General features: G+C 46.1%; 2 protein-coding genes across 7 annotated transcripts in view; one reads left to right on the top strand and one right to left on the bottom strand.

Moving 5' to 3' along the window:
* The window catches only part of FAM3C (FAM3 metabolism regulating signaling molecule C), a 36,177-nt gene extending 29,808 nt beyond the window's left edge, over nucleotides 1-6,369 (top strand). For all 4 annotated transcript variants that reach the window (XM_083699497.1, XM_083699496.1, XM_083699495.1 and 1 more), the window contains exons 8-10: nucleotides 281-365; nucleotides 2,421-2,547; nucleotides 4,077-6,369. In XM_083699497.1, the coding sequence (XP_083555623.1) occupies nucleotides 281-365; nucleotides 2,421-2,547; nucleotides 4,077-4,166 (302 nt within the window). In that variant the 3' untranslated portion in view covers nucleotides 4,167-6,369. The remainder of the gene's footprint in view (nucleotides 1-280; nucleotides 366-2,420; nucleotides 2,548-4,076) is intronic.
* Nucleotides 6,370-11,834: 5,465 nt separating this feature from the next.
* WNT16 (Wnt family member 16) lies at nucleotides 11,835-22,307 on the bottom strand. Of its 3 annotated transcripts, none has more exons than XM_083699429.1 (4): nucleotides 22,013-22,307; nucleotides 17,787-18,076; nucleotides 15,589-15,875; nucleotides 11,835-12,979 (listed from the first exon to the last, which is right to left on the bottom strand). In XM_083699429.1, the coding sequence occupies exons 1-4, from the start codon at nucleotides 22,111-22,113 to the stop codon at nucleotides 12,515-12,517; spliced, it is 1,143 nt and encodes a 380-aa protein (XP_083555555.1). In that variant the 5' UTR covers nucleotides 22,114-22,307; the 3' UTR covers nucleotides 11,835-12,514. The 3 variants fall into 3 exon arrangements, with proteins under 3 accessions (XP_083555555.1, XP_083555556.1, XP_083555557.1); XM_083699430.1 differs by having other exon boundaries at nucleotides 17,787-18,061; XM_083699431.1 differs by lacking the exon at nucleotides 22,013-22,307 and adding an exon at nucleotides 19,130-19,718.
* Between the last annotated feature and the right edge of the window lie 606 nt (nucleotides 22,308-22,913).

Raw genomic sequence — 22,913 nt, 5'->3', positions numbered from 1 at the left:
TGGCTGTCATTATCATCAAATGCTAAACACCATGGCATGTCACCTATCACTACTGTGAAACGCCAGAAATAGAAATTTTGAGCAGTCTGCAAACACTTGGCATCGAAATTTAGCAAAGAACATTCAGAGGTAATTCTTAAACATAAATTAGTTGGGGCTCTTAATCCCAGCAACATTGCTATTTTCCATCTCATATCTTCTTTGAAAGGAAGTCCCATGTAGAAATTTTAGCACTGCATTCGATTGTGACTGTGTTGTGCTAAACTTCTGTTTCGTTTAGATGTCGCCCCGCTTATTGACTTTCTGAAGACCATTAAAGATGGAACAATCGTATTAATGGCAACCTACGATGATGGCGCAACTAAGTAAGCAGTTGCTAAGACCACCCAAAAAAAGAGGGTTGTTTACACATAGGGAATCGGTCATATGGATAAGGACTAAGGCAGCGATGTCTTAACTTGTCAGCTGCTGTAGTAGCAGTGGAGGACACCATTTCTCTGAATGTTTGACATTCCTAAGGCCATTTCCCCAGTCTGTAGGAGGCGGCTGAGCCTAAGCATTTGTGGGGAGGAGAGGATACACGTTGCCAAAGTGTGGAGATCAAGGTAGTGGGGTAGGAGAGCAGGAAAAATAATAACCACATTTTGCAACCAATGCAAATTCCTGCATTGCAGGGGGTTGGACTAGATGACCCTCATGGTCCCTTCCAACTCTACAGTTCTGTGATTCTATAGACGAGTCTGAAAAGCCCGGGACCCAAATTTTCATGCTATGGTGGCTCATTTACCAGTAACGTATTTAGCGTTAACTCTGGAAGTGTACATTCGATTCTGACCAAACTAAGCCTCCTGATGTATACGGTTCTCCAATGTCAGGTGTGGGGCTGGTAGCTGTGGTTTTGAGAAAATGACCTTGTGGATCTAATTAGGTCCGTGGCCTGATCTAGCTATATAATCAGGCAAAATGACTAGGAAAATCCCTGAGAACTTGAATGCAATTGCCCTTGAATAGGCCATGCCTCTGGAGTTTACAGCTGGGAGCAAGGAGAAGGGGTAGTGGTCAGAGAGAGGCTAGGATAATTGCCGTATATACTCGAGTATAAGCTGACCCAAATATAAGCCGAGGCACCTACCGTATTTTTTGCACCATAACACTCACTTTTTTCCTCCTAGAAAGTAAGGGGAAATTTCTGCGCATGTTATGGAGCGAATGCCTATGGATGGCGGGGGGATCTGCTGCAGTCATGAGCAGAGCATCCATGGTTCCCCTTCCTTGCCTCCTCCGTGGCTCGTTTTGAAACAGCAAAGCGGGAGAAGAGCCGCTGAGTGGGGAGGAGAGAGGGACAGAGAGCCTGCTTGCTTTAAAGGAGCAAAGCGGGAGAGGAGAGGAGAGGAGAGGAGCCTTCTCCCCTTATACCCCTCTTCATTATTAGCAGCATCCTTCTCCACCCACCCCACGCGTGTCCCTTGTCCCTTGAGTGCTTTTGCTTCCCTCCCCACTTAAAACGTGGTTACAAAGCACGGATCCACATGGATCCTCAGGAGTTTTGCACTGGGGCACCCCAAATTCGCCATCAGATCACATAGTATGTCCATGGCTAAAGCTTGCACCAAAAAAATCACACACCCACTGTTGCCTGGGGGCGCAGTGGTGCAAAAATGTGGTTACAAAGCATGGATCCACATGGATCCTCAGGATTTTTGCATTGGGCTACCCCAAACTCACCGTCAGATCACATGTCTGTGGCCACAGCATGAGCCACAAAAATCACACATCCACTGTTTCGTTTAGAATATTTTTTTTCTTGTTTTCCTCCTCTAAAAACTATGTGCGTGTTATGGTCTGGTGCGTGTTATAGAGCGAAAAATACGGTAATTTTACCACAGAAAACTGGGGAAAATTATTGACTCAAGTATAAGCCGGTTCACCACACCACAAACCTGGTGGTGGCGGCAGCGGAGGAGGAAGGAGCAGCCCAAAAGGACCCTCTCTCGAGTATAAGCCGAGGGGGGCTTTTTCAGCAAAAAAAAAAAAGTGCTGAAAAAGTCAGCTTATACTCGAGTATATACGGTAGATGAAATACATATTTTTCTTCAATGGCCATGGAAGTTTATCTAAAGCATTGGCATCCAATAGCATCCATCTGTATCAAAGTGAAGGCATCACTAGACTTGAATTGTACCGTTTTGCCCAAGTAAACACAACTCGAATGGCAAATGAATCAGAATGGTTATTTGAATCAGTTGCGTAGATCACAGCCAGCCAATGTTACCCCCCAGAGGTTGCTGCTCTCATTGCTGACATCTGGTCATGCTGGTTGTGGCAGATGAAAGTTGCACACTCAGAAGCCAGCCCATGGTTAATACAGCCAGGACCTTATCAGTTCATTTGTATATTAACCCTTTTGAATCTTTTCCAAGGCTTAACGAAGAATCGCGGAAACTAATATCTGAACTAGGAAGCACATCCATCACGAACCTTGGCTTCAGAGACAACTGGGTCTTCTGCGGCGGGAAAGGAATCAAGACTAAAAGCCCATTTGAACAGGTTTGTTCCCAGGTTAACATTTGGAAAAGCCATGTGGAGTCCAAGACTCACAGCTGACGTACCTTGGCCTCCGCAGGCAGCAGAATGAATGTGCTTGTAGAATCCTGAGATGATATGAAGGACTGCACTGCTTCAGACTGCAGACAGAGGATGCCCATTTTAATGTTTCTGCACTAAAAACATTCAAGCAACCAACCTTCCTGTAACTAGAAATCCAGCACTTGTAAGAGAGAAAAGTTTTAACTTTGCAGGCTTTCTGTTTGCAGGAAGTGTTTAAGATAGGGAAACATCGAGTGGTTTCCACCTGCAGAATGAAATGGCGTCGCCTGTTCTGCCATCCCAGCATTTTAAACACCTTACTCTGCTGCAAGAAGTCTCAGTAATACCTTTTGCCGTAAGCAGAAAGCACATTGAATTTCCACTGTTCACCCTGCGAGGGAAGTTGGAACTTGCCGTTTCTGTAACAGATACGGGAACATCTCAGATAACACTCACGGTTTCTGCATTTCCTAGATCATATCTGCATTGCTTTTAACGGGTTCTGAAAATTAGCCTCAGAGCACATTCCTCCTCTTCTGTATTGCAGCTGTAGAAATATATGCAAACTTGCAACTGCTGTTATACATCTGCATTGATTTGAATTTTCCCTTTCATTTGGTGCAATTGGAACGTTTAATTCAGTTCTGTTACACACAAGTTTCCAAAAGCCTCTGCCTTTCATGTTTTAGGCACATCAGCAAGTTAAAGTGTTTGCTCCATGATTGCTTCTTTATCATTTTATTAAAAAACAAAATGGAAGGCTAGAATATAGATTTTAAAAATACAGTGGTACCTTGGGTTAAGAACTTAATTCGTTCCGGAGGTCCATTCTTAACCTGAAGCTGTTCTTAACCTGAAGCACCACTTTAGCTAATGGGGCCTCCTGCTGCTGCCGCACCACTGGAACACAAATTCTGTTCTCATCCTGAAGCAAAGTTCTTAACCCGAGGTACTATTTCTGGGTTAGCAGAGTCTGTAACCTGAAGCATCTGTAACCCAAAGTACCACTGTAAGTGTTTAGCTTTTGACCAAGGATAGCTTAACTAGGTGTCTTACTGTCTTACTAGCTCACTTCCAAACATGTTGGGACTATTCTACAGGAAGTAGAGTAAGGCTTATTAAACCAACTGTGACATACCTGGTTATGTATATATTTGCAAGATCACAGTAGATGAAAGGAGACTACAGTTGTACCTTGGGTTACAGACGCTTCGGGTTACAGACTCCACTAACCCAGAAATAGAACCTCAGGTTAAGAACTTTGCTTCAGGATAAGAACAGAAATCGTGTGGTGGCAGCAGGAGGCCCCATTAGCTAAAGCTGTGCTTCAGGTTAAGAACAGTTTCAGCTTAAGAACAGACCTCCAGAACGAATTAAGTTCTTAACCCGAGGTATGTAAAAAAGTTTTTATTTCGTAAATGTATGCTGAAAGCCAATTATCACTTTAGTATTTTGACTGTTGCAATTGTCACCCCACCCCCCGTTTGCAGCATATTAAGAACAACAAAGACACAAACAAGTATGAAGGATGGCCAGAGGTCGTGGAGATGGAAGGCTGCATTCCACAGAAACTGGACTGAAGGCATCGTCAAATGGACATTTACAGTGCGAAAGGACATTGGAGGGGAAATGCACTTTCTGCTGCTGTTGGGTAGAGAATACTCTGTATGGAGGAAGAAGAATTACTATGTATGGGCACATCCCATCCAGGCTAGTATCTCGCTCAAGACCCATAAAAATGAATGGGAGCTGAGCAAACGAGCATGGTGAATCGCGCAATTCATTTTTAAATGGGGCTTGTGCAGGGATTTATCCGGCCAGATTGGGCCCCATGTAAATACTCTCCAAGCATGTTTCCACCTAAGAATGTGCATGGACATTGACATTTTTGAAAATCCGATTTATTTATTGTCAAAACAGAGATCCTTCTTTTGGTGTAAATGTGTACATAGGCCCAGACCGAGGAAATTACTCTTTCTAAGCATCTTCCTCCTATCCTTACTTGCTTTTCTTTTACTCCCCCTCCCCCCCAAAGCACAATGTTCAGGTTATTTTATGGTAAACCTCTTTTAGAACTACCAGCATAGGCCATTAAATGTACCCAATAAATAACTGAACTGATCCTGAGCTATGTTGTAGTTTGCTCAAACAATGGTGACGTTGGCTGCAAGTGCATATCTAGTGGGATATGCCAACCTTAGCCAAAAATGCGAACTTATATTTATGCTCTGCCTCTTTGAAAGCAGCATTCTTCTGTGATCTCTACTCCTTTTCAAACCTTCAGATAGGTGAAGGTTGAGTGTTGAATACAAAATTGTAGGCTGCTATAAGAAGCACAATTAAACCCTTTTAAAATGAAAACCAATGTTATATCATTGCGTTCGTTGCTATTGTTAGATTATCTGTGGCCCATGCTTCTGGTTAGCAAGACATACTGCTAATAGAGCAGGATAATATAGTTGCTTTGTGTCTGTGTGTGTTCAGCTAGACATCTTTTAAAGTTCTATAAACCACCAACCGCGCCAGTTGCTTTAGGTAGTATTGGAGAGAAACCCACCATTGGCAGTTAGTGTTATTCTGGAAGCAAGCAATTGCATGTTAAAAAGTAGACTTAATTTCTATTAGGAATTAAACTCAGCACGCATCAGCCTACCTGGGCAGTTTCGCTACCTATCCTAGAAGTAAAAAAATTGAGGAAAGGGGTTGAATATTTTGGGGAAGGGAACTCTTATGGAGCACATCTATATTATAGGACTGAAAATGTTGCCAATTGAATATCCCGTTTTAATGATAGGGTTTAAAAGGGCAGACCACATCTTTAAGGATATTTGATGTTCATTTACGGTGCATTTCATCCCCCCTTGCCCCCGCCATCTTCCACATGGCAGGTGTGTGCATCCTATAGGTACTGATGGTTTGGAAAATCCATGTGCCACATTTTTTGCGACTAGGCTCTAAAGGGCTCTACATGCACAGTGCACACCTCTGGCAATCGCTAGAATCCACAGACCGCTTGTTGCACCCCCCTCCACAAAAAACCACCTCCAGGAAGCAGAAAGGCAAGCTTCTTCCACAACTTGCTGGTACTTGATGAGAACTGTGGGCCCAGTGTTCCTAAAAGTGACTCAGGCCATTTGGGTTCTTAGTAGTTGGGGGGGGGGCTGCAGTGGTGCTAATTTCTGCAGTCCTCCATTGGGGTTCCAATTTGGGGGGGTTTTTTACTTGTACCCAACTCAGAGGCAGTGAACCTGCAGCCCTTCAGATGTAATTCAGCTACAACTACCGTCCCGTCTCTCCACTGGTCTTAGAGACCTTATCAAAGTGTAATATAATTTTGATGGTGTGTTTGCTGTAGGGGATCGAGTTATACTTCTGTGTACAGTCTTGTCAAGTCTGCGCTGTGTTGGCAGATAGGGTTAGCCAACCTTCCCCGCCCCGACAGTAGGAGCATTTTAAAACCAAGCAGTTGACTTGGTTACTGAGAGTTGCAGTTGGACTAATCAAATATTGTTTGCACTAAAGATATTAAAGCAATACTGATAATTATGACTTAAAATAGTTCAGAAGAGCCACCCAACTTTCCAAACCAAGAGCTGGTGACTGGAATCTGAGCTGCTTTACTGTTTTAACCTGTTCATACCATGTTTTTTCTCCCTTCTTCTTAGCAATTTACTGTAGTCTAGCAATAAAATGCACCCTCAACAGTCAAGGCAATTATTTGTAAATACCATGCAGATTTGTTGTTCATGTTCAGAAGAAATAAAACCACATTTCCGAGTATTATATTTTTTCATCAAATAAAAGTTTTTAAAACCCACGACCAAAAGTTTTATGGGCTCCACCAGAAGCCCATGTTTTTACTTGGTGTACAAAGATGCTGAAAGCCTGCCTTAGAAAGGTGAAGCACAAATGTGACAAACCCAAGCATCTATCCCCCTACATTAAAAGCAGGAAGCCCTGATTGGCTGCAGCTCTGCTGAGAATCCACACAATCTCTTTGAACAGGGAGTTTGATACTTGCAATCTCTTGGACGTTGATCCCTGGGATCAGGAAGTATGAAAGCCACACTGTAGCTGCTTCATGCTTACATTGTGCAAAGCATGCTAGCTGTGGACATCTGCCAGGGAATTCCTTCTGAGCATAGGTTTTTTGAGTGCCACAAAACCTCCCTGCGTTCTGGAACCAACTAGGGTTTCAGGGTGTAGGGAAAGCCTATATGTGTAGGTGTCCCCCTTGCAGATGGCCCTGCCTAAGGCTTGGACTTCAAGAGTGATGCATATGTAACAATAAATAACTTTTTATTCAGTTAACGAAGGTGAAAGAAGTTAGAGGGGTGAGCTCCTGAGTAGACATACAGGATTGCACTGTTAATATGTTTGCTTAAATTATGCTTTCTGGAATTTTCTAAGAGAACACTGGACCAACCTTTAATGGCCTCACTTTCAACACAACTCTTAAAACAGAGGCTCCTTATAAGAAAGGTAAGAGAGGAACACAAAATTATCCTCTAGATTTAGTTTTTCAGGTGTTTGCTGATGTGCCTTTGGTCTTATAGGAAGAAATGTCTTAGAATCATAGAATTGTAGAGTTGGAAGGGACCACAAGGGTCATCTAGTCCAGCCCCCTGCAATACAGGAATATTTTGCCCAACAGGGCTAGAACCCACAACCCTAAGATTAAGACTCTCTTGCTCTGCAGTTGACTTGGTTACTGAGAGTTGCAGTTGGACTAATCAAATATTGTTTGCACTAAAGATATTAAAGCAATACTGATAATTATGACTTAAAATAGTTCAGAAGAGCCACCCAACTTTCCAAACCAAGAGCTGGTGACTGGAATCTGAGCTGCTTTACTGTTTTAACCTGTTCATACCATGTTTTTTCTCCCTTCTTCTTAGCAATTTACTGTAGTCTAGCAAAGAACATGGTCATGTTTTAAGTATAAAGCAATGAAATACAGCACCTTAAAAAATTAAGCATATTAGATGGAAGTTGCTTGGCTACCCCGTTCAGTTGCTCCACCTGCAATAATCTTACTCATTCTCCCGTTGAGCCTCTGTCTGTGCAGATGCCACGTGAGCTGCCTGCATCTCTGCTCTCAAACCCATGTGATGAGTTATAAAAGATCTAAAAACCGCCTTACCAAATGGGGAAGATTAAGCTTGTCTCCATCAAAGGCGAAGGGGTAGGATCCAGATCTAACCATGCTTCAGGCAGAAACCACTGGAATCAATGGGATCTAAGTTGGTTGTGGTTAAGTTCCCACCGATTTCAGTCTAAGCATGATTAGTTCTGGATCCAACCCTATAACCACACTGCCAGTTCTACACACACTTGCATGGGAAGAAGTCTCATTGATCTCAGACTTGCTGCTGAGAAGCCATGCACAAAAAACCAACCAAAGCTTATCTCAGTTCTAGAAATTTAACAGGCTTAAATAAAACATTGGATGCAAACACGCATAACTTAAATACATGCACTATATAAACTTCTAGTCGTATCAAAAATACAAGACATTTAAGCACAGATGCTTTCCTTCAAAGCTTCCATTTACATAATAATTACCATGACATCACCCTTCATTTTTGCAGAAGTATAATCAGTCCCGAAAGATACTGTTGAGGCTGCCACCCCTATGCATGCTTAGCTGGGAGTCAAAACCACTGAACTCGATAGGATCAGAACAAGCAAGCATAGGAATGAGCTGGGTTAAGTAGTGGGTTTCATGTGCATATGTATTCCAGCAGTTCCAGGAAGCCAACCCACATGTGCATAGCATTTAGGGTTTTATGTACCACACAGTGGCTGCAAAGCAAGATCTGCAAGAGCTAATAAAAATTCTGCTTTTGAGCTGAAACTCGAGGCTTGCCCAATTCCGCCAGCATTTCTTCCCGTCAATAGTGCTGATGTTGACAAAAGGCTGCTCAGGCTGCTAAGTAGATATATGAGCCAAGCTGAGTGGCTAAGCCGGCATAAAAGATAACCAGTTGAGAGATTATAACCAGATGCAAATAAGTCCATTCAAATCAATGAGATGTTTCCACGAAACCGCCCATGATCCAGCAAAACAGGCCAATGTATGACACCAAACAGGGCAGTCTGCTGCCAGCTATGGAAGATGGAAGGGGACCACTAGCCATTAAAGCAGGGTGGCCCAACAGGGATTCAAATTTGGAGCGCAAGACTGTCTTCCTCGATCCACGCTCACTTGCCCCCCCCCCCAACATATGTGACATCAGGTTGTAGCAGGTAGCAATGTGGCTTTCAGTGCACCATCAGGAGCCTTAGAGCAAGCCAATTGTGCATTGGCAAACAGGTTTCCTAGGTGGCCCTTGCTCCCGTAGTAGCTGATGTCTGCAAGCAGTAGGTTTTGGAACTGCTGCCCATCGGCTAACAGGTAAAGGTGACGTTCGAGGAGCTTGAAAACACCATGCAAAGCTCTTTTGCAAATCCTGCACGGTGCTTTGAAGTCCTAACTTTGGGACTTCAAAGCACCCAACTACCTGACATCAATGTGAGGTCATGTGTTAACGGGTGGGCAGCCCTGTCCACCTGTGAACTTTGATCCAGTAAGAATCTGCAGAGCCAAAAAGTTCACCACCTGAGAATTAAACACTTTTCCCTCACACATCTCCCCATAACAACCAGAAGCCATGATCCAGGAAAGCATGCACAACAGACCTATACAGTCAGATTTTCTGCTGTTTTTAGAGAAAAGTCCCACGCCATCTCACTGAATTTTAAAATTCAATTCAGAGCTGCTCCTGCTGTGCAACAGATTAACCTACTGTTGTTCATTGGTGATGATTCTATGATACATAGAGGTTATCTGGTCCAGACAAGATCTGCAGTGCAGGATCAAACAACAGCATAAACCTTTGCTTGAACCTCTGCCTGAACGCCTCCAGCAATGGACAGCCCACAACTGTCTGAGACTGCATATTCTGCTATTGAATGGCTCTTAAGAAAGCCTTCCCTTAAAAACTTTAGCCGAAATTTCCTTCCCTGCAATCTCACTGCTGGTCCTAGTCCCATCCTTTGGAACAGTGGAGAGGAAGCCTGTTCTGTCTCCTGTATGACATGCCTTCAGATATTTGAAGGCTTGAACTTAATCATCACTCCTTCAGGCAAAACATACCCAACTCTTTCAAGCATTGCACACAGAACTTGGTTTCCAGATCCCTCACCAGGTCAACCCTCCTGTAGACATGCTCCCCGTTGCGCGGATTCGAACCGCCGACCTTGATTGGCAAGACATGCTCCAGTTGGACAATGTCCTTAGAAACAATGGCACCATTCACAAAGCAGGAACGCCTTGACTTGCCTTTTTTCACAGCACAACTTTACCCATGACTAATCAGAATGGATGCTTTTGAATTATGGTGCTGGAGGAGACTCTTGAGAGTCCCATGGACTGCAAGAAGATCAAACCGATCCATTCTGAAGGAAATCAGCCCTGAGTGCTCACTGGAAAGACAGATCCTGAAGCTAAGGCTCCAGTACTTTGGCCACCTAATGAGAAGAGAAGACTCCCTGGAAAAGACCCTGATGCTGGGAAAGATGGAGGACACAAGAAGAAGGAGTGCCTGGCGTGCTCTGGTCCACGGGGTCACGAAGAGGCAGACACGACTAAACAACAACAACAAATCAGAATGGGCCTTACTTCCAAGTAAATGGGATAACAGCCTCAAGCTATCCATATTGGATAAGCTAGAAGAGCCAAGGTAATTAAGAGCCAAGGTAATTTAGAATCAGTAGGTTGGTGAACCAGATTAAAAGAGTTGATCTACCTTAGTAGCTCAGATGGCAGAGCAAGAGAGTCTTAATCTTAGGGTTGTGGGTTCTAGCCCTGTTGGGCAAAATATTCCTGTATTGCAGGGGGCTGGACTAGATGACCCTTGTGGTCCCTTCCAACTCTACAATTCTATGATTCTAAGACATTTCTTCCTATAAGACCAAAGGCACATCAGCAAACACCTGAAAAACTAAATCTAGAGGATAATTTTGTGTTCCTCTCTTACCTTTCTTATAAGGAGCCTCTGTTTTAAGAGTTGTGTTGAAAGTGAGGCCATTAAAGGTTGGTCCAGTGTTCTCTTAGAAAATTCCAGAAAGCATAATTTAAGCAAACATATTAACAGTGCAATCCTGTATGTCTACTCAGGAGCTCACCCCTCTAACTTCAACAGGACTTGAGGCAATTCCAGACTGTTGCTATTTGGGGGTGGGATTCCACCACAAACTGGCAAATTCAGGCTGTGCCATTATAGCTGACTGGAAGGTTTGCTGCAACAAAAGCCATTCCCCCAACAGAACAGACTTTTTGCAATAAGGAAAGTGACAGGAAAAGGCACTCGATAGAAAGTATGGGACAATGTTTGCTGCGACACAATGTCATCTAACCTCTGTGCAAACAAATCAGGATGCATGTTCATTGAATAGCCAACATTGCCCAAAATTTGCAAGCAAGTTCTTAAGTTTGCAAAGCCTATTTTTTTCCTTACATCAACTACAGTATATGACTAAATCTACAGATTAAAAATTTTATTGGACGGAGCTCCAGTGCCATCTAGTAGATCCAGACTCAAAGCTTATCGGTTTATCAACATTGGCCACAGAAGTGGCTTTCGGCGCAAGAGGAAGGGATGAGGTGGTGGCGAGGTCATTGTTGTGCAAAGACACCAAAGGAGTTGATCCAATACTCCTGGTAGTGCATTTGCACCACAATGACCTCCAAGTCACCCCCTTCCTTCCTCCACCCAAGCTGGCAAACCACTTTTGACTGACCATACTTGCAATGACTAGGAAACGATGACTGTGCCAAAGAAACAAGATAATTGATTAACCTGATCGGAATAAATGCCTCTTTTATTGCAGGGTGGCCCAAAAGATCTAAAGGGAGCAATATCTTTTCTAGGATTTATCTACCCTTCTTAATAAGCTGAGCTGGCAGCAGTCCTGCAGCTAATGTGAGGAAGACAATGCATCCATCCATCATGGATTGATGATCCTCCGGTCAATGGAGCATGCGTCAAATTCGCTGACACGCACACCACAGTTTTCATAGCACACTGGTGTGTTATAATCACAGACAGGTGTGTTTAGCAATTGCATATGGGAGACATTTTCATAAAAAGAATGGAGCATCACAAAACAAAAATAAACAGCATAATTTGGGGGGGGGGGAGGAATGCGAATGCCTTAAGCGACGACACAACAACATTCCTACAAAGCTGCTCCATGTCTCTCCCTTTTCCTCAATGAAGCTTTTAATGGCACTGGAGAAGACACAACTAAAATTTTAAAAAACCACCAGGAGGTCGCAGCTACACATCATTTCACTTTAACTGGCGTGTAATCCCAACGCCAAGGTCCAGATCTGCCCAAGAAAGCTATTCAACCCATTTTAGACTCGGCTCGGTTAACTGATGAACATCTCAGTCTTACCCTTAACATCTGACTAGCTAAGCAAACAGCCGTACAACTGCTGGTAATCCTTTGCTCCCAGAGGTCTCAATAAACAGAGTACTCTTAATACATGGGATCAGCTTATCTCGTACCAGGCATCATTGTAGCCTCCAAATGTTTCATTTAAGCTCTTCTGGCTGCCTTGAGATCTGTGCGTGTCCTGCGTTGGCAAAGACGTGTCCATCTCGACTTCAATGATCAAAATACTGACTATTCATGGCGATCAGGGACATGAGTCGCTCCAGTAGGCCACCCAGCTAGGCAAAATTCTTCAGATGATCCAGGTCTCCACTACTATTAGTTTTAAATGGGGCCTCTGCTAATTCCGAGCTGCCCTTTCGATACAAACCAACACCTTTGGCCCTCGAGGCTCTTCATCTCAAGACGCCTCCTCAGCAGGACGATGAGAAGGCTACTTCTCAGGGTTTTTCTCTCGTCATCTATTTTCAGGGCAAGCACGGTTTCACTTGCAAGTATGGACATCAGTCATGGTCTCGCATCTTCTGCAGCGTACGTAACAACACCAAACAAACTTGCAATCGCATCTCTCCACTTGCCTGACAACATGTGTGTTGTAACCGCGGCCGCAGCACAGGAGGTTGCATCCATCCGGCCCCTCGGAAGTACGGTTGCATTCTCTTCCTTGCGTCCCGGGGACTCCCAGTTTGGGATCTTCAACGCAGTAGTTGGGGGACTTGTGGATGTACAGCAGATCTTCTTTGCGGATTGGTATCTTCCGCTGCCTTTTGTCTTTCCTGCGTATCTTTCTTCTCGCCCTCTCGGAAATCTGGATGCTGCTTTCGTACTTCTCTTTCAAAAAACTGCCAATCTCTGCAAAGGAGGACATCGTCTTCCAGCACGTCTTGAGAGCGCAGGAGCCCGAGACTCCGTGGCAACGGCAATCCACCGTCATCAGCTTTGCGACGGCCTGGGGAAAAGTTGAGACCAAATCAATCAAGCGACGTTCCGCTCATTTGTTAACTACCGAGCAACAGATTCTGTGCTTCTAAGGCTATGAAATGTCAATGCCCAAAATGTTTAAACATCTTCCATTTGGGAGTCGTTTGCTTCTCAGAAATGAGGCCAGAGATTAAAGAACAAAAAAGCAGACATGTAAGTGAGAGAGAGCCATATGCACAACTAGAGCTCAGGTTCTTGCTTTCATTGCAATAATTTTTGCAGCCGAAGAGCCAAGCTGTTTCTCAAAACAGAACTACACCCAGTCTCTTCAGCTATGGCAAAGGTTGCCCGCCTTTTAGGACCAGTCGGCAAATTTCAAATTTTGAGAAAGAGCTGTGGGGCAGTAGTCACAAAAATAATAAAAAAGCCTATTATTACTGTTATTATTGTTGCTGCTATTAATTGTTGTCAAAATTTAAATACTGCCCTTCGTGAAAAGATCTCGGGGGCGATTCACAGAATGGTTGTTATGGGGTTGTGGCATAACACAACACGGCTGCCGTGGTGATGGCAGAGTTGCATAACTCAAAATTAGAGACAGCGTCATCGTTGCTGCTGCCCCATCGTCAGACAACCTCATACTTGCCACGGGGAATCACCTATGTCCTGCTGGCTTCGATTGTGGAGATAACACAAAATTGACTTTGCACATGGGCAGTAACACAATTGTTATTGTTGTTTTTGTTTGTGTAAGAGCAACAAAAAAAAAGCATTCCTCCTGGACCAGGAAAAATATGTAAGGCGGGCATGCCAGTCTCACTCTTACACTCTCAGCACGTATAGATACCAGAGACACACGTGCTTTTCTCTCCAAAACACAAATACTTGTCTTCCCCACCTATACACAGTAATTCCTTTTTCCTCTGCCCAAGTGCACCTCTCAAGTTCTTAAAAATGGCACATCAATCTGTGTAAGCATCTGAATAAGCACAAGATTATATATACAGTGGTACCTCGGGTTAAGTACTTAATTAGTTCTGGAGGTCCGTTCTTAACCTGAAACTGTTCTTAACCTGAAGCACCACTTTAGCTAATGGGGCCTCCCGCTGCCACTGTGCGATTTCTGTTCTCATCCTGAAGCAAAGTTCTTAACCTGAGGTACTATTTCTGGGTTAGCGGAGTCTGTAACCTGAAGCGTCTTTAACCTGAAGGGTATGTTGCCACTGTATATACCTATATTTATGGCAGAGCAGCTGATATGTGCACCTGAACCACGAGAACCATGCTTTTCCCGAGAATCTTGTCCTCTACTGAAATCATTGCTAACCCAAGCCCCAACTTGAAATAGCACCCCTGACAATTAAGAGCTTGCAAAATCCGAGTCCAGTATTGATCTGAGCTCCATTATTGGAATATATTGGAATATATATTTTTGTTTTAATTCCTGCAGCGGTGGTGGTAGGATGCGGCTTAGAAGTCATACCTTCTGCAGCAAATCCTGGGTCTCTAAAAACTAGAGAGTTTAGTAGTTAGTCTTGGGCTTGGTTGTGATGTTCACTAAGTGACCCTGGACAAGTCTCACTTTAACTTACTTCGCAGCTAGTTGCTGTGAAGATAACACAGGATAAGGAAGACACAAGAGGTGGTGGGCAGTTATTTTGAACAACCTGAGGGTGGACAGGATAAAAATACAGGTTTGGATCCAGACATGCCCCTCCATGAATGAACAGGCTCTTTCTGCTCACAGCAGGCCCAGAGGTTCATCCGAGGTTCCTGGATAAGGGTGGGGAGAAGTGATTTTCACAAATTCCATCTGCAACCCCCAACACTTGCCCTCCCAGGCAGCTCAAGAGTGTTCCCCAACTTTCTGGAGTAGTTTTTTTAGCAGGCTGCAGAGGGAAGGAGGAACCGCTGAAAAACCGCGTGAACACAACTCTGCATAGGCCTGGATCTAAAGGTAAAGGGACCCCTGACCATTAGGTCCAGTCGTGGCCAACTCTGGGGTTGCGGTGCTCATCTCACTTTATTGGCCGAGGGAGCCGGCGTACAGCTTCCAGGTCATGTACAGCATGACTAAGCAGCTTCTGGCAAACCAGAGCAGTGCATGGAAATGCCGTTTACCTTCCCGCTGGAGCGGTACCTATTTATCTACTTGCACGTTGGCGTGCTTTCAAACTGCTAAGTTGGCAGGAGCAGGGACCGAGCAACGGGAGCGCACCCCGTCACGGGGATTTGAAACGCCGACCTCCTGATCGGCAAGTCCTAGGGTCTGTGGTTTAAACCACAGCGCCACCCGCGAGGCCTGGATCTACCCCATAATAAACAAGCCACTTTGTGCACGGCCCAGAATTTGTCAGACAGCAGCACCATTCAGACTGAAATGCAACGGTGGGGAAAGACAAGTTTTCAACCTTCACATTTAAAACATGCAGGTTTCTTAAAGAAAAGCTCCACACAGGGAATGCATAATTGGAGGAAGCTATCTTTTTGTGTGCAGGTCAAAGAGATGGAAGATCTTGGGGCATAGTGGCTTCAGGCCAGGGACATGGGGAAGCAGCCAGGAAACTGTGTCTCCCTCTACCATTCATTGGCTACATATTACAGGGAAAGAAGTGGAATGGGAGGACAAATCCATACCAGTCTTCCAGCTTCGTTGTTATGCAGGTTCATGGCTAGCAGCCTGCTGCCATCTTTCCCTGTGACGTTTTCCGCAGGGCCGTCTAAAAACTTTCTGCTCAGCCACATTCCATACTGGATGTCATCGGAGCAGCCGCCCCAGTGCCAGCCTTCGCTGGCCGAGCCGCCGCTCTGTAGCTTGGGGTCACATGCGCAGTCGGTCATGTTCCCCACGCTGCACGAATGAGTTATGGAATGCACAAGGCCCGCTGCTGTCACCGCTGAGATGAACGCTGTTTCTTTGGTACCTGCAGAAGGACACAGTCATTCAATCAATCTCCTTTATCGGCATAGTAAAAGTGCTTCATATACAGTCGTACCTCGGAAGTCAAACGGAATCTGTTCCGGAAGTCCATTCGACTTTAAAAATGTTCGGAAACCAAGGCACGGCTTCCGATTGGTTGCAGGAAGCTCCTGCAGCCAATTAGAAGCCACGTAAGCCGTGCCGGATGTTTGGGTTCCAAAGAACGTTCGCAAACCGGAACACTCACTTCTGGGTTTGTGGTGTTTGGAAGCCAAAATGTTCGACTCGCAAAGCGTTCGTCAACCAAGGTGCGACTGTACATGATCAGAACACAACACAGTTAACGAAACATAGGAGATACTTTAGGATGAAACTGTACAGGCACCATGAGATACGAAAATGGCTCTTGGGACCTATGGTGGCATAATTTCGCGGCGTCACTCAAAAATCTTGCCACATTCTCCACAATGTCATTTCTACAATTGCTCAGCAGATAAGACACCCTGGAAGAGTCGATAAATCCCCTCCTTCAAAAAGGGGGCCAAATATTTATCATATGTTTTTTGCATAAACTGGGAAATAAAATAAAACACGTGTGAGGGATTCAACCTGTTTTGTGCCACAAGGGCAGTGACTTTCAGAGGATGGGATTGTCGAAAATCTACCTGCTGGCGGCAAGACGTTAAATCTTGCAAGGGAAAGAGCTCTGCGTAGGTGGGGATTGAAAGCTGTTGTAAATACGGAGCATCCTGACCGAACGAGGGTGGAATTCCCAACCCCAAAGGGAAACAGGTTTTGTCGGCTGCGCTGCTAAGGGTTTTGAATTCAATCTCTAGGATGTGAGGGCGATCTGGCTGCGATGTCTGTCACCCCACTGATCGCCAGGGTTGGATTCGACTGATCTGGAGGGCTAGGCAGCTTTCCCCTTCCACCCTCACCGCCTCATGTGCCTCCCTCCCAAAGCTGCACACTTGGTGGAAGAGGCCGGCCATCTCAGATAGGAGGGTACCACTCTTCGAAACATCACTCAAAAAGGTTGGCAGCATGATCTTGTGGCCAGAATGGTGCCCGCTCCCATTAAGCCAGCAGGAGAGAGAGAAATCTTGGCTCCCCTCCTGGGGGAAATTCATTCAGTTTACGTCCAGCTGAAATCAACAGGGCAATTTAGTTGCAACGGAGTTCAAAGGGACTTCAGTGTTACCAGCTTGCTTTGGATTGGGGCCAGTGTACCGAGATCACATAACTTAGGGCAGCAGTCACCAGGTTGGTGTTCTCTAGGAGGGACGCGGGTGGCGCTGTGGTCTAAACCACTGAGCCTCTTGGGCTTCCCAATCGGAAGGTTGGTGATTCAAATCCCCATGACGGGGTGAGCTCCCGTTGCTCTGTCCCAGCTCCTGCCAACCTAGCAGCTCGAAAGCACACCAGTGCAAGTAGATAAATAGGAACCACTGTGGCGGGAAGTTAAGCGGCATTTCTGTGCGCTCTGGTTTCCTTTGCGCCAGAAGTGGTCTAGTCATGCTGGTCACATGACCCGGAAAGCTGTCTGTGGACAAATGCCGGCTCCCTTGGCCTGAAAGCGAGATGAGCGCCACAACACCATAGTCGCCTTTGACTGGACTTAACCATCCAGGGAGCCTTTACCTCAAGATGTTGCAACAACAATGACCACTGGTTCTGCTGGTTGGGGAAGACACGAATTGTAGACCACCAACATTTGGAAGGCACATGTTGGCTACCTTTGAATTAGGGCAAGGATGGGGAACCTTTGCCACATGGTCTCTACATGGTCACAATTGGCCCTGCGCCAGTCGCAAAAGGCACCCGGCTAATTTCTAATGTGCATTGCATGGATGGGACGTGAGATGGTGCGTCTCAAACCCGCCACTTTCCCACTCCTCCCAACCAGAGGACCTACCGCTGCTCAGTTCATAGCCAAAGCCGGAGGAAGCAGGAGCCGCAGAGATGGGCGAAGGGTTGGAAGCCGTAGAAGCCGTCTCAAGTGGCAGGAGGCAGTTCCAGCGCTCGTGTTTGAACTGGCTCTGGCACTCCTCAATCCCCAGGCGGGCTCCTTCGCGGATGCTGGGCAGGAGGTTGGGCTGCTTCTTGCACAGGTCCTTTTGACGGCCGTTCAGAGGCAAGTTGGCGCAGCCCAGTTTCTCGGGGACACCGAAGGAGGCCATGCCCAGCCACCTGAAAAAGCAGCCCCTGGGGTGAGACCCAAGCACCGGACATTTCATTTGACACAGGTAAGACGAGAGCGGCCAAATCAGGAAAGAGGAGCCGCGGCTCAAACAACCCAGCGATGCGAAAGGACTATCAAAACACCAGAGGGTCAAAGGAACACAAATTCACAGAAGACCCACAGAGGGAGTAGCCAAAGCTGTGTCCTTCGGATGTCGCTGGACTACAACCCCCATCATCCCGGACCATTGGCCATGCTGGCTGAGACCAATTTGAGTTGTGGTCCTCAACATCTGGATGGTAAACAATGGTCACCAGTTAGGTCATATTACATTGATCCCGGAACGACTGCACTGGCTACCAATTAGTTTCTGGGCCCAATTCAAAATGCTGGTTTTGACCTATAAAGCCTTAAGTGGCTCAGGACCACAATACCTCAAGGACCGCCTCTCTGCATTCATCACCTGATGCCCTTCTTCCTTAGCCTCCTCACGTGATGTCTAGATGGTGGCACCATGAGAACAGGCCTTTTCTGTAGTGGCTCCCTGCGTATGGAGTGCTCTTCCCAGGGCGGTTCACCAGGCGCCTTCATTCTATATTTTTAGGCACCAGGCAAAAACATTCCTCTTCATCAGGCCTTTGGCTGACTGATGTGGGAAGGGGGGTGTTATTATTTTGTTGATTTGTTTTACTTATTTACTTGTTTTATCCTGCATTTTAATCTTTGAACCGCCCTGAGATCTTATGATGAAGGGTCGTATATCAATCAATCAATCAAGTACAGTTGTACCTTGGATCCGGAACGCCTTGGAACTCAGACGTTTTGGCTCCTGAACGCCGCAAACCCGGAAGTGATTGGTCCGGTTTGTGAACGTTCTTTTGGAAACCGAACGTTCGACGGGGCTTCCGCAGCTTCTGATTGGCTGCAGGAACCTCTTGCAGCCAATCGGAAGCTGTGATTTGGTTTTCAAATCTTTTGGAAGTCAAACGGACTTCTGGAACGGATTCTGTTTGACTTCCAAGGTAAATAAATAAATCTGGGCATTTCCCTTAAAAAAAAAGTGATGCTCAGAATACCTTGTAATCTTTATTGGCCACTTCTGAAAGCATTATATGATGCTTCCAAATGCAACATTCCTCAGCAATAGGTGTGGAACAAGAAGCACCTGAAATCAGAGGATAAGCTAGGACTGGAGAGGAGAGGGAGGGGTTAGTACTAGGCATCTTGGAGTTCTGTGGCAGGGCAAGACTGTTGCCTGAGAGGATTCTGCAGGAGGGATCACTATCTCCCACATCCCCAGAGCGCAGGGTTTGACAGCTGGGTGGAGTCGCCCATCTGTCAATCACCTGGCGCCACCATGACATCAGGCGACCCGGTTTTTCTTTCTTTACCTTATATGACATCAGGTGTGGGGCAGGTGAGCTTGGCCAAAAGGGCCCCACAGGAGTTCTAGAGAATCTAATGAGGTCCAAGTCCTAGGCACCCTTTCTCAAACTTGGGTGGTGGTGTTGGGCTACAACTCCCATCATCCTCAGCTACCAGGGATGATGGGAGTTGTAGTCCAACAATATCTGGGGACCCAGTGTTAGGGAAGGCTGGGCTAGAGGCTCCCCACTGTGGCCTTCTAACTCGGCAACAGTCAGAAAGAGGACTGAACAGTCCCATGGTAGGTGATAGATGTCACTGAGGAAATTCCCATAGTAAACAAAGGGCGATTTAAAAAATCTCATTGTACAATGTAGCTTTCCCCTTTTGATATACAGTGGTACCTCGGGTTAAGTACTTATTTCGTTCCGGAGGTCTGTTCTTAACCTGAAACTGTTCTTAACCTGAAGCACCACTTTAGCTAATGGGGCCTCCTGCTGCTGCCGTGCCGCCGGAGCACAATTTCTGTTCTTATCCTGAAGCAAAGTTCTTAACCCAAGGTACTATTTCTGGGTTAGCGGAGTCTGTAACCTGAAGCGTATGTAACCTGAAGCGTATGTAACCTGAGGTACCACTGTACTGATATGAGATAATTCAAACACAATTCCTGGAGCCACTTGGGAAAATACACTCATGAGAGACTACTGGATTGTAACAGCCTGTATCACATCTGCAGTTAATGACATTCCCGCAAACACCCCAAGCCCATGGCATTTGTGTGTGTGTGTGTGTGTGTGTGTGTTTAATTTAATCACCACAAGACATATCCAGGCAGGATTCCACCTTGCCTGATCCTGAGCACAAAATTATCTCTGCAAATGTGAAAGGAGAATTGTTTCACAGAACGCATCCTCTGAGCACAAACTAAAAAAACCTTGTGGGATGAGGCCAAAGGCATTCTCTTTCCCAAGCAAATGCATGTGGGAAGCAAGAAGAAGAAGAAGAGTTTGGATTTGATATCCCGCTTTATTACTACCTGAAGGAGTCTCAAAGCGGCTAACATTCTCCTATCTCTTCCTCCCCCACAACAAACACTCTGTGAGGTGAGTGGGGCTGAGAGACTTCAGAGAAGTGTGACTGGCCCAAGGTCACCCAGCAGCTGCATGTGGAGGTTCCCCAGATTACAAGACTACCGCTCTTAACCACTGCACCACACTGACCCACTACTGTTGCCATGTAACTGGTGTGCTGGATTCCACCCCCACCCCCCGCCTTATTTGATAACCCTGGTTTCCAGTATTTACAGAGCAAGGGACAAATGCTTCGCAGTCCACTTTCTCCATTCCATGCTGGGTGAGAGCATCCAGGGGTGATCTGGTGTTCAGAGCGTTGGGAGACCAGCTTTAAATCTTCACTCACTCTTTGGACCGGCCACCGTTTCCTAGCCTAACCTACCTCGCAGGGTTGTTGTGAGGATAAAATGGGGGGGGGGAACCATGCATGTACCCTTCAGCTTCTTGGAGGAAAGATAGGATATAAATAAATGCATGCTAAACTGTAGACCATGTAACCAAGTTTCAAACAGATTCGTACCTTCAAATCAAATCAGGGTTTCAGGATCTTCTCAAACAACACACACAAAATAGATCTGCAAACTTTGCTGCCACCATTTGTGAATATTATAAAAGGGGAGGCAGGTTTGTATTTATTTTTAATAAAGGAATCGAAAAAGTTCGCTTTCTAGGGCGTCCTAGAAACTTGTAAGGATGAAATCAGCCTTTCCCTTTGCTACGTTTGCAATGTGTTATTTGATGGGGAAAATGGCAACCCTAGTGAAAATGTACAGGCAATGTCTCTGCCATATATATATATATAGCGCACTAAAATTTCCCAGTTTAAAAAGGAACCTTTAAAAAGGTGTTTCAGGAGCATTTGCACAGATCCTGCCTTGGCGTTCCTTCTCTCAAGAAGACAACAGGATTCCCCGGATTCTTGGAGCCTCCTTAGGAAAGCAGCTCCTTTTAGATCGGCATAAATGACTATGCATGCAACCGCCCCTTTGAGATTTACTAACGCGGCAGCATTTGATATGGGAATGAGCATCCTGGCTCACCAGGTGAAGGTTTGAAAGTCGCGTGACAACCCAACAAAGAGCTTTCCTTATAAACAGCCGCACGTGCAAAAAGAAAAAGAAAGGCGCTTCCGTGTCGTGCGGGAAAGCTGACATTCTATTATGCACAGACCCGGGAGATTCAAACCCCGCACGTGTGAAAACTGCCCAAAGCCCGGAATCGAGTTAACGGCTGGGTAACTTCGTTGGTTTGAGCACCGTACTTCGTTGGTTTGAGCACCGCCAAGGTTGCAGGTTCGATCCCCGTATGGGACAACAGCATATTCCTGAACTGCAAGGTGTTGGATTAATGATACTCGTGATCCCTTTCCAACTCTACGATTCTATTATCTTTGAGAGACATTCTGCAGAGCTGAGAACCGCTTACATTTGTCCCGAAGGCAGGAGAGGCGCAGCCAATTCGATCACCCCACCCCCGACCCCGGGAGAAGAGGGATCCCGCTCGGCACCCGCTTCTACTCACATCCAGTTGCCGTGGGCGCCGCAGGGCCAAAGTTGCCCGAGCAGCGCCGTGCACAGCACGCACAGGCGAGGCAGGATTCCCCAGGGCGCCCCCTTCTCCATAGCCAGGGCATGGAGATCCCCGGGAGATCCCCACCCGGCCGCTCTCCAATCCCGCAGCTGCGATCTTCAGTCCTGAGCAGAGACAGCGCCTTAAAAGCCCGTCCCCTAATTGAGGGGAGCGCCGCTCACGCGGATCACATGCGAAGACAGCGCGATCCCCGGCCGGCGATCCACCGGACGCGACCCAAGAGAGCAACGCGCCCTCCGAAAGGGAGAGAAGTTCTGACGCGCCTTGCCTCGCTCCTCTCGACTTCGGCGACTCTCGCTCGCCGCCTCATTGGCTGGCGGCGGCTCATCAATATGAAACGCGCTTCTCATTGGCTGCGGCACGTTCCGAAGGGCTCGCCCGCACGCGGTCGTAATCAGGCGGTCTGTGCTGTGCTCTGTGAGCCTTCTGCAAAGAAATAAGAATAAAACCGAAATTTTGCGCTGCAAGAAGGGAGAACGCGCATCACGGAGCATCAGGGAACAGGCGCTGCTCTGGATTCTGAAAAATGCTGCTTTCCGTGTCTCAACAAAATTTTACTAGGAATTCTCTGCTTGCCGCCGGGAGAGATGGCACAATAACTCCCTGGAATGTGTCAGCAAGCTGAAGTTTGCATCCTTAGGAAAGCTCGCTGCATCAATATGATAACAGATGCGGCCATCTGAGGGCCGCATGGTTGATTGATTGACATCCAATGCCCTGTTAAAATGTGGTTTTTTGTTGGTTTTATTTTGATTGTTTTGTGGTTTTGTCTTTTGATTTTGTTCTGTGAACCGCCCCTGAGACCTCCGGCTATAGAGCGGTATATAAATTC

Source organism: Podarcis gaigeae (assembly GCF_964106915.1).
Source record: "Podarcis gaigeae genome assembly, chromosome: 10".
Lineage (NCBI taxonomy): Eukaryota > Metazoa > Chordata > Lepidosauria > Squamata > Lacertidae > Podarcis > Podarcis gaigeae.
This window is presented reverse-complemented; position numbering and strand designations above follow the sequence as displayed.